Source organism: Micropterus dolomieu, linkage group LG02 (assembly GCF_021292245.1).
Source record: "Micropterus dolomieu isolate WLL.071019.BEF.003 ecotype Adirondacks linkage group LG02, ASM2129224v1, whole genome shotgun sequence".
Lineage (NCBI taxonomy): Eukaryota > Metazoa > Chordata > Actinopteri > Centrarchiformes > Centrarchidae > Micropterus > Micropterus dolomieu.
In genome coordinates this window covers 18532373-18544625 of record NC_060151.1, presented here as the reverse complement: position 1 = coordinate 18544625, position 12253 = coordinate 18532373, and the positions used below count along the sequence as shown (strand labels likewise).

At 39.4% G+C, this 12253-nt stretch overlaps 1 protein-coding gene across 1 annotated transcript; it reads left to right on the top strand.

Moving 5' to 3' along the window:
- Positions 1-2974: 2974 nt before the first annotated feature.
- Positions 2975-6783, top strand: LOC123961006 (transcription factor Sox-9-like). Its single transcript, XM_046036090.1, has 3 exons — positions 2975-3690; positions 4028-4275; positions 4610-6783. The coding sequence occupies exons 1-3, from the start codon at positions 3263-3265 to the stop codon at positions 5374-5376; spliced, it is 1443 nt and encodes a 480-aa protein (XP_045892046.1). The 5' UTR covers positions 2975-3262; the 3' UTR covers positions 5377-6783.
- Positions 6784-12253: the final 5470 nt, after the last annotated feature.

Here is a 12253-nt window from a genome sequence, read left to right as displayed (position 1 = left end):
ACTGCTGAAGGTGGCCTTGAGCAAGCCCCTGAACCCCCAACAGCTTTTGGCGTTGCACTGAGTGGCAGCCCCGTCATTTTGACATCTCTCCGTGTGTTGTTGCAAGTGTGTGTATTTCAGACCTCTGTGTATATACTAATAACAATAATAACACCAGAGTGAGAACATTGAATTTCCCCTTGTGGGAGTAATAAAGTCTAATGTCTTCTTCTTCTAAAGGCAGCAGCTCTCATCACACATCCCACAACAAACCTTGTCCAGTTAAAAACTAAAATGACAACAAATATTGACCTTCTTATGAGATGTATGTTTTCTTGTACTAACAAAGGGTGCATTTAATGCAAGCTTTGCATAAGAGTATAATTTTTACCCTTTTGAATGTCAATATTGTTGCATGACATGAGCTACAACCCTGAGAGGAATCTCAGATGTTACACTTTATTACAGGGGGGGTACTTTGGGGGTTATTTTGAATTGTTATAAAGCAACATAATCATACCTATTAACTAGTGATGAAACAAAAACAATGTATACCCTTTAGTTTTTTTCTAATCCCCTCTATTTGTCACCAACATGAACCTTGGATAAATACCATAATCTAAATTGTGTGTAATCTGGGGGAGCTGACATGGCAGTCTGCCATAGAAATAGCAGGTACTGTACATCTGACAGGCATATTGGGCTGTTTTTAATGAAAATGTCAGGATCAGACTGAAAGGCTTTAAGAGGAAACCTTGAACCACTGCCCTCTTTATTAAGAACGATGACATTCATTTCAAATATTTATTTTCCGCAATGAAAGGCACTCCTTTTCTGGGACAATCACTGAACTAAAAATATTTTCTTAAATCTTATCTATGCAAGTTTTTATTATGTGTCATTTTGGAATATTTGTTTTTTGAATACCTTTAGACACAATCTTCATCTAAGTTGTGTTACAGTTTTAAAATAGTAAACTGTAGAGTTTGCTGTAGCTTTTTATTACCTTGTTTTGATATAGATTTAATTACTGAATGGATTTTCCTGATTTCACCTGATTAGCAGCTTACTTTATGAAAAGGAAAAGTGTGACCAATATTTTCGATTTAAGCAACATTTAATGTGTCTTGATATATTGTCTTGATATATTTAATGATCACAGATTTACGTTACCGAAATCACTATAGTGTTCAATTACTAAATCATAAAGTTGGGACAAAAATAGCAAACTTTCAATCTCTTCATGATGCCATTGGGGACTCGTAATTTATAGTCGGATTTGGGAACAAAAATTTAACACATGGATTACAGTGACTGAACTCACTCAACAAAGTGTCCTTTGTCCACAGAAAACAAGTGCTGGAGCAGATCCAGTAAATTTTAATGTTGTGACACGTTTTGTGCTCCAGTTTTTCCACAGACTATATATATATATATATATATATATATATATATATATATATATATATATATATATATATATATATATATATAATGTTTCGCTTGAATGAAGAAAATGTATGTAATGTAATGTAACATGTATTAGCAATAATATAATATTTTGTATGTACATACATTTGTTATGTTATAACATAATTATCATCAGCATAATAATAATAATAATAATAATAATAATATAGTATAGTAATAGCAGTAGTAGTAGTAGTAGCAGGAGCAGAAGGAGTAGCAGTAGTAGTAGAAGATATATTATCTATATCTATCTATATTATATTAATCACAAGCGTTTTTAAAATTGCATCCTGTATACCATGTTGCAAATTTGAAAACACCAATCATTACATTATTATTATTATTATTATTATTATTATTATTTTTATTTTTTTTTACCTTCCCTTGTTGCTTCTGTTCGAAAAGAGAGAGAAGAATCTGAGAACTGAGAATCTTTAGTTTTGATGTCTGGCCTGTCACCTTGTTTGGAACAATAAAGGCCTAATCATAAATGTAGAGCGAACTTCCATTTTTAAATATGTTCTTGTATTACACCTCACTCTTACTTTCTTTTAATAATTACTGCCTCGGACAGTTGAAAGGCTTCCTCTCAAGTTTCTTGACTGCTGTCTCCCCCTATTGGCTCATGTAGACACTGAGCAGAGCTGAGAGACGACCGAGGACTGCTGCTCCGTAACAGCTTCACAGTCACACTGCCTCAACTGTCTCTGTGCAACAAACATTTCAGACAACTGTCCGCATTTATTCAGTTACAAATAAACAGTTTATTCTTTCGAAATCGGCCATCAAAGATAAGTTTAATAACGTCAGTAGTGTGTTGGTGAGAACAGCTCTTTTTTTCTAAATCTACCAATGTGTATACCACAAACAGCTGACTATTGCGCTCAGAAAAAATAGAGATAGAGATACATTTAGTTAAGTTGGATATTTCAACATATAACATACATTTATCAATTTGTCAATTTGCGAACAATTTGTACAAATATGAGCAAAAGAGCCTGTGAAAGAAAGTCTAACCAAGTATAATAAAATTATTTATAATTTTAACACTCCTGATGAAGATTTGTCCTATTGTAATGTTCATCATACAGACTTTGTGTCTGTGATCAAAGAAAAGTCATATTGTGTATTTTTTTTATATATTTCCCTTAATATCGCTATAACATTAAAATCTTTCACATTATTGTATCATTGTTTATAATTAAGATGAATAAGTATTGTCCTACTTCTACTTTTTATCTCAGAAGATGTAATATTTTACTTGTAAGTATTAACTTTTTAAACTTTAAGTTAGGTTTTGAATAAAAATTACACTTAAGATTATATAGAGGGGGAAAAAACACCTTTTTCCTACTTGAGTTGGATTTTCACTGTTGTTGACTGCAAGAGTTCTTTAGAGCAGAGTCATATTACGTCTCCGCCTACAAAAAAGTTTCCCCCAATCATTTCCTTGCCGTCAAACATAAATCCAGGCATCGCCTCCTGTGTCTCTACACTCTTCAGCAATCCACAAAGAGTGGACCTCTCAGTCACATTTTCTCTTTAAAAGGCACAGTTTCAAAGTTCAGCGTTAGAAAGCGATCATTTTGCTATTTGTCTTCTTGTCTGTAAAATTGTGAAAAGTCGAAGGAGCGTCAAAAACTTGTTTTGGCATTTTTTTTTTTTCACTTTAAAGGATTCAAGTTTGCAAGACAAGCTGTGCGCCCTCACAGACTGTCACAGCAGTCTTTGGGCACAGCACTTGGATTTAGAAAGAAGGATTTTGTCCTTTTTTTTTTTTTTACTGCGAGAAGCTGTTCTTTAACTTTTTCGCATGAATCTCCTCGACCCTTACCTGAAGATGACAGACGAACAGGAGAAGTGTCACTCTGACGCTCCCAGCCCCAGCATGTCTGAGGACTCCGCAGGCTCGCCGTGCCCGTCTGGGTCCGGTTCGGACACTGAGAACACCCGGCCGTCCGACAACCACCTTCTATTGGGCCCAGACTACAAGAAGGAGGGTGAAGAAGAAAAGTTCCCCGTGTGTATCAGAGATGCAGTGTCCCAGGTGTTGAAGGGCTACGACTGGACGCTGGTGCCCATGCCGGTGCGCGTCAACGGCTCAAGTAAAAGTAAACCCCACGTCAAAAGACCCATGAACGCGTTCATGGTCTGGGCTCAAGCTGCACGGAGGAAGCTGGCCGATCAATACCCGCATCTGCACAACGCGGAACTCAGCAAAACCCTGGGCAAACTTTGGAGGTAGGTTCGCTTTGCATTTTCTTTCACTTTTGCAGTGCGTCTTAACGTGCCGCTGTGCGCAGTGTACGATTTCATGCACCATTTCATGCTGTTTCAAGTAGAGCTTTAGCCTATATTCTGGGAATATGACTAATGCATTTTAAATTGCATTTTGGATTGCATGGAGTGCATGCACAGATGAGGTCGTATCCTAGACTAAAACTTTGAGCTGCATCTTGTTGATTCTTAAAGCTTAAACAATTAGGCCGAATGTAACGATTCAATAAATTGCACATAGATCATAAATAATTAACAAACGGTGTCTTGTGAATGCATTTTAATGTTAATGTTTTTTCAGATTGCTCAACGAAGTAGAGAAGCGCCCGTTTGTGGAAGAAGCTGAGCGTTTGAGAGTGCAGCACAAGAAGGACCACCCCGACTACAAATACCAGCCAAGGCGGAGAAAATCTGTCAAGAACGGGCAAAACGATCCTGAGGACGGCGAGCAAACCCACATCTCACCAAATGCGATCTTCAAGGCGCTGCAGCAGGCCGATTCTCCAGCGTCTAGTTTGGGGGAGGTGCATTCTCCAGGAGAGCACTCAGGTAAGAAAAGTAAACATATTCAAATAAAGAATGAATGAAAAATCAAAAAAGGTTTTATTTGTTTTTTTTCAGAAGTGACTAATTTTGGGACTGTTTGAAAGTCTGTAGAAGCCGTTATGGCCTTGAACAGACACCTGTTAATAATTAACAATTAATGATTGATGGGTTTTACAAGCCACCATGCAAATACACCTGTCAGCATCATGCCAATAAACTCCTCCTGAAAGCATTAGTAGTTATACTTGTATTTCACTTCATAAGAAGTCCTTTAGATGCATCATTTTGTAAATTAGATTTTTAATTGTGAGGCTAACTCTGCCTTTCCTCTAACCAGGTCAGTCCCAGGGCCCACCAACACCCCCAACCACCCCCAAGACAGACCTTCCTTCCAGCAAAGCTGACCTGAAGCGTGAGGGGCGTCCAATTCAGGAGGGCACCAGTCGCCAGCTCAACATCGACTTTGGAGCCGTGGACATTGGCGAGCTGAGCAGCGAAGTCATCTCCAACATGGGGAGCTTTGATGTTGATGAGTTTGATCAGTACCTGCCGCCTCACAGCCATGCTGGGCTGACTGGAGCAGCCCATGCTGGCTACCCCAGCAGCTACGGCATCAGCAGTTCCTCAGTCAGCCAGGCAGCCAATGTTGGGGCCCACGCCTGGATGTCCAAGCAGCAGCAACAGCAGCAACACTCCCTGACCACCCTGGGTGGAGGAGGAGAACAAGGCCAGCAGGGTCAACAGAGACCCACCCAGATCAAGACAGAGCAGCTGAGTCCCAGCCACTACAGTGAGCAGCAGGGCTCCCCACAGCACGTAACCTATGGGTCCTTCAACCTGCAGCACTACAGCACCTCCTCTTACCCCTCCATCACAAGAGCACAGTATGACTATTCAGACCACCAAGGTGGTGTCAACTCCTACTACAGCCATGCGTCTGGTCAAGGTTCCGGCCTGTACTCCACCTTCAGCTACATGAGCCCCAGCCAGAGGCCGATGTACACCCCGATTGCCGACACCACCGGGGTGCCCTCTGTGCCCCAGACCCACAGTCCGCAGCACTGGGAGCAGCAGCCCATTTACACACAGCTCTCCAGGCCATGAGGAGGCGGCCTCAGCACTGACTAACACCCACCCCATGCATTGACTTTTTTCTGCCCGGTGGCCTTTGTGCTGCCATGCCACACACCTGTCATTGCCAACAGAAAAACATGACAAGGACTTTTTTTTTATAGTACTGAAAGTATATCTTTGGATTGGCTCACAACAGTGCCTTTTGTATTGGTTGGAATTTTGATTATATTTTTTTAGATATAAAGTTTAAAAGAAGTTTAATCCTCTGTGAGGACATACTGGTTATAAATATTTTAGTATGTACTGTGTATGTGTTCTGCTCTTGTCAACATCATCTTAATCAGTGTCATCAGCATCCTCATCATCATGACTAGAAGGTTTAACACATCTAAAGGATTGCCAGGTAAAAACACCCTCAGTGGCCTTGCTTCTCACTAATGTATTGTTTTGTACAGAAGTAAGAAACGTCTGTTTACTGACACTGCCGTCTTATAATAGCCTACATTCTGCTTTGAATTTTTGTACTGTAAATATTTTATAGCAATGCAGGTTCAAAATAGATCTGAATTTATGGCCATGATATGACCGTGTCATCAGTGAAATATTCTACTTCTTGTTCTTTGCTTTCGCTCAAATGATTGTGTTGAAAACGCTATAGCAGGTGCCATGTAATTCTCCTAGGGGCCTTACTGTGTTGGTAGATGTGACTGAGTAATGCTTGCTTTTATCTGGGTACTGCCTTGATACCATTGGTGCCTCTGGAGCCACAGTAGGGAGACTCCTTCCACTTGCGTTGCAGTGTTGAAACCACAGCATAGTTCTGACTTCTTGCGTGAGGAAATACAGGAAGTTACCTTTGACCTGACTCTCCTCAACAGCCATCAGGCCTGAGTCTGGCATGCTTCTCTCATTCTTACAGCCCCATCCTTTCTCCTAACCTTTTTCTTAATTTATTCTTTAGCATTAATTTTATTTGAAAATAACTATTTGCAATTATCTTTTTAATTCAGCAGCAGCTAAATGAGATAAAATGTTTTCAGTGGAATGGTTTGCTGTCATATGTGGTACAAATTTGTTTATTTATCATTTGTAAATGTTACCGTATAAAAGTTCCTTTTATTCTTGATCTAGTTATGTACAGATTACTTATAATTACACCATGAGTCTTTCTCTTAAAAAAAAGAAAAACTGGAAGTTTTCTCTTTTTTCATTCTAACAAATGAATTAATGGATATGGAAGCTGCCGCTGTTTTTGTAAAGAATTTGCTGGAATCAACAGGATACTTTTTAATGTTGTGTTCCTCATTTTTATATTCTATCACTAGTTCTCATTTTGTCATCTTCTTAATGCAGTTTCCGTAGGTAAACATGGCATTGTCTTAAAAGCTTATCTTTTGTATTAAATTGTTTGCAATAAAAACAAAACACTGAGAAATATGTGATTGTCTTGTACCTTTAATTATGAGCATGTTTCATACAGTGTTGTTCACAGCTGTGGTGACAGTATTTGTGAGACTAAGATTGATGAGGTTTATTTTTAATAGTAATGACAGGGTAACCTCTAACGGCTGAAGACAAGCTGAATTAAGAATTTGTTTACTGAGTCCGAATTACTTTGGAACAGTGAACTCATATGCTCAAAAAAACAAGGAAATCAAAAAGATTGTTTTAACGTGACATAATTCATTTAAGTTCTGCATTAATCAGAGCCAGCTTGACAGCTACCCACAACAGATGTTTGGAAAAGTCATTGTTAGGCCAATGTGAAGTTAAAAAACTAACCTTTGTATTCAAGTTGTGGTACTGGGAACAGTGGTTTTGCTTCTGGCTTCTCAGACCATGAGGTCACAGGTCCATTATTATCACGGCCTATTGAGAAGACGTATGTCCACACCCCTCCTCCTGCCTGTATACACGACAGCTTAAAGAAACAAACTAGACATTGAATATTGTTTATTCATTACTGGCCAAGTAATATAGGAATAGAGCTGACCTTAATAAATCAGTAACAGTGTAAACACAATCAGGTACCATAGCTTTGTGTTGAAATTTGAGGCACATTCACAGATGACGTCTCTTTCCTCACATCAACTGGACTGGAGCTTTCCCTGCCACCCACTGCTGCGCCTCATCTCGCTGTGATGACTGGACAGTTTCTTTTAGCTTGACTCCTTCACTACCCATTACAAATTATACTAGGCTACACTAAACCTGTGGCCCAATACATCTGTAATGCATAACAATATTGAAATATAACAATAATATTGTGGCCAGAGTGGCTAAGATCTTCCTTCTAAGCAAAACTCTGAATTTTGAACTTTCACAAAAAAAGATAAATCACAACGAAATACTGTTTTGATGAGCTAAATTTGATTGCTTACAATTTCATCCCCTCATTTTAAAATTTTAGTTTGCCCTGGCACCAGCCTAGATGACTTCTTCTAAAGATTTCTTCATTGCAGACTTTGGAGCAGACTTAAATTTTTTCATTGCATAATTTCACCAATGTATATAGAGAGGAAAAAGGAAACACTTTTTCCTTGAAAAGTTGTTTATCATTGGCTGATGTTAACTGGCTAGTTAGCATAGAACGTTTGCAACTAAGAGTGCAACTTTCCATTTTGAAATAACTGTTTAACATTAGGGTTTGTGTAGGTTGACGTTTAAAACACTTTCACTATATATTTAGGGTTATAAAAGTAATGGTGTTTAACATTGCTTTTTTATGTCATCATGTCAATAAAATAATAAAACCCTAAGGTGCCAACTTGATGTTCACTCCCATGCTCTGGGGTTTGATGAAAATGGAAAACACCAACTATAGCTGTGGGAATGTGGGTAAAGCTGAAAGGAAACATTACACTATTTCAACACATACTAATTCATGGAATTCACAGACTAATGTGTCAGGTAGAATATACAGTATCTACAGTTAAAATTGTGATTTAAAGTCGTTATCCATGATGTAACTTTATTTTTACATATTCACCATCACCAATGTGGTCCAGTTAGAACAATAAAATGGTCTTGAAATGGTTTCAGTGTATGTTCCCCGCATTGTGAAATCTGAAAGTGTTGATTATGCTCGTCTATGTCTTTTCAGCCATGTTTGTTATCTCTGCTGTGGCTTCTACTTCTGTAACTTCGCTTCAAACTGCTGCCATATCACGTGTTGCTACTTTCAGGAACTTGCTCTGCTGATTAAAACAGTATTGCGTTGTATAAACTGGCAAAAAACAACAAAGCATATCAATTTGGAATGACTTAAGGCTTGTTGTGTCGCTACTGCAGGCTTAACTCTGCTGACATCTTCCCCTCTAACAATGAGAAGCAGGCAGAAAGTGTGAAGCCCTGAGCCCACCTCCCACAGAGAGCCCCCGAGGCACATCCATCACTGGAGCTTCAGTGGCTCAGACCTGAAGTGAGGTAACAGGGCCTTAGGGCCTAACAGGGAAAACGGAGGCCAGTTAGTGATGGTTCGGGGTAGAGCATGGGGATCCCAAGGAAAGGACAAGACAACCTTACTAATCCACCTTTCCGTCCTCCAAACCAAGGAAAATCAATTTGAAGGGAAACTTTGACATTACAGTTGTTAGGGGGAGTTCTTAATGTAAAATAAATATTGCCTGACTCAAACCATTGGCAATAGTAATCACAATGTCCTGATGCTGGCTGAGCTGGCTCCAACAAGCATATAGTAACACAGTGCTCAGGACATGATTGGCTCCTGATGGAAGACGTTGCCTGAAAGTTAAACCGAAGCAAACATTTCTGTTGAGCAAACAAGAAAAAAAGTTGACTTTGATAAACACATGTCCGTGTTCTTCTAGTTTCGGAGAATGAACAGAACATTTCCGCTGAATTGTTAGATTCTCAGGTTGTTGGCAGCATGTGTGCATGGGAAAATGTGAAAAGTTTATGTTTGCAAGTCCAACTTCACAAAACAGAATTATGATTGAAATCAGGTGCTCATATTATCACTTTTGAGAAATGATTACTCTTCCAAAATGAAAGTTTATGAATGATAAGAAATAATTTAGCCAATTTAGCCAATGGCCTCTTCTTTGAAAGTCATACAGTATATTAGTGTACAGTTCTTCTGCTTTCCTTAGTGAAAATGTGTGTGTTTACACATTAAGTTTTTGTAACAGGAACAACAGAGAGTATGTGAGTCAAATAAGACTTTTTTTGCATGTGTTAAATACAGTTAGAGTAGCTGGACTAATGGACCAACTTTGGTACTCTGCTCTCAATAAAAAACATGCAGCAACAATGGCCACTTTCAGTGTATTTCATCAGAATAGCGTGTCATGTGGTGTCACAAAGTAGCACCACATCAGGAAATGACCTCAGGATTGAGGCTTTCCCTGTGTGAGATCATGGTGATTTATTCGTTGGGCTTCACACAGACAGGCAGCCCAAGCATAATGATACATTTGAGAAATGATAATGATTACAACAACTGCTAGAAATTTTACTTTGAAATTAAATAGAACATTTTCAAAGTAAGTGGGCAACATCAGATACTCAGGCTCCAGGAAATACACACTATCAGTCATTACTGTAAATCTGAATTTAAACAAAAAATCTGAGCAAGGCAAATACAAAGAATCTTTTCTAAACCATGTGCCCCAGCCTCCCGACCTCAGCTCACAAAGTCTTGGCAGTGGCAGAGTGATCCAGCCAGTGAGTGGACTTGGGCTGTGATGGGACTGCTCCCTCCCACCAAACAGCAGGAGTGCCCTGATGAATGTTTCTGAGAAGGATCGGAAACAAGACCAATTTTTCTTTCTTTTTTTTTCAGACAGGCCTTTCCATGGGCAATTTTCCCAGGACGACCCCATTATTATTCCACAGAGACGTCTACCCCCTCCGAACCCTATGGGTGGTCTTTTTGAAGGCAAAAGGAAGAGGAAAAGAAAAGGAAAAGGGGAAAAATCTGGTGATACACCCATGGAGACTGGACAACAATAAAATACACAACAAAGTAAGATGACACAAAACAAGATGAAGAGTCAAACAGCACTCCAACATATTGCAAGCTTTCTCTGTACAAACCGATGTACTGTCTGGTGTGTATATGTGATGCCATTTGCCTGTTATGGTATTGTAAGGAAAATTGTTTCTGAAATGATTTAGTCAAGGCAAAACTAAACCAAAATCATATACAGTTTGTATTTCAAATACAATGTCACATATCTTCTGACCAGTTTGTTGTGTATGCTTCGTGTATTTGTGTCACTGGTGACCATTACTCCATTTAGATTACCTGCTGGGTCAGTTTGAATTGACACCCAGACTGAGTTGCTTTTAAACTGTCCAGTCCATAAAATCCGTTCTTAAACCAATAAGAAACATTCAGTGGGGGAAACCCCTACTAAATCACTGAGAAAGACAAGCTGACCACAAGGCCGTTTCCATGGGAGCTACACCCTCAGCCGAAAAACTACTATGTGCAAGTTGGGAGCAAACCGAGGGTCCATTTCATACACCATATTGATTATTGCACACATTACATCAGAAGAGCTACATGAACAACAGTCATGATGAGTCACTCTTGGGAAATTAAACTTATTTAAGTTTACAATCTCCTCTCATCGCCGTTTGATTTTTCTCCCTGTTGGAGTAGACTTAGGAAGTGAGACTTTGCCCCACAGCCATCCATCTTGCGCTGGCCCCATGAGGACAGCAGCCTGTGCCAAGAGGCTGAGCTAGGCCAGCCTGTTGGAACCCTTGGTGAGCTCCCTGCCTTTGTCTGGATGTGGAAGAAACCTGGCACCGGCCCGAGGTCAGCGTCACAAAATTATATTACCATAATCCCATTAAGTGTGTCTGAGGCCTCATGAGCTCCAACTCAGTCTGGGAGGAAGGTAGGTGAGGGCTGGCAGCGGGTGGGTTTGAGGCTGAAAAACACAATCAGTGGACAATGGTAGCTTACCTGCATTTGATATGTGTATTTTTTAGCCTATGTCATTTCAAGCAGTGTTTTATCACAGTATCTGGTAAACTATTTTTTAACTGTATGTGTAAAAAATAAAGCACACAAATGTGCCTACGAACAAGACACCTCTTCAGAATTGAAGCCAGGAACCTAAACAAAATGATGGTGGATTTGTCTATAAGCTTTATATAATCAAGGTTTCTCATACTTATCTTTATTATCCCTGGTCCTTCAGAAAAGGATTCTCTCCAATAATAAGGAGATCTTCCATCCATCTTTACATTTGTTTCCAATTAAGACACAGAGAAAAGTTTGGGCTTTCCGGCCAACAGTGCATACAGTAGTTTGTCTTTGGTAATTCTCTCGTCTGTACCTGGAAGATCTCCACAGAACATATTGCTTCACAGTGCAACGTGCCCATTAGGAACAGGTTGTTTGAAAGGATGCAAATGGACATGTCAGCAAAACTGATACTATTCTATGAGAGCATGAGAGCTGAATATAAGCCATGTTCTCAGTTGATCCAGAGGCATAACCGTGACTGTAACATATATAGACACATTACCTGAAGTGTAACATAGGAATGCAACCTAGTTTCTGTGTTGTTTTATTGTTATAAAATATACATATAAATATTGGTCACAATGATCATATAGTCTTAACTATTTATAGATTGGTTCAGCTACTGAATTGCAAACAGTAGGGCTGTTCTGTTTGCTTTGCTTGCTTTCTAGGATCATAATTATCTTTCATGTTTGTCCTGAACTGGATAACAGCGTGAAAAACAATGTAAACTGAAGACTTCTCAACAAAATAGACAGCTAAGCTAACATGCTCTCAGATCAGAGCAGGAGTGGGAGGAGTTGCACATGGGTGGGAATGTTTGTGTGTGTCTTTTTGGGCCAGCAGAGGTATTAGTTGCTTGTTCTCGCGGTGACTACAGTGAGCCAAGCTGCTATTGTCGGC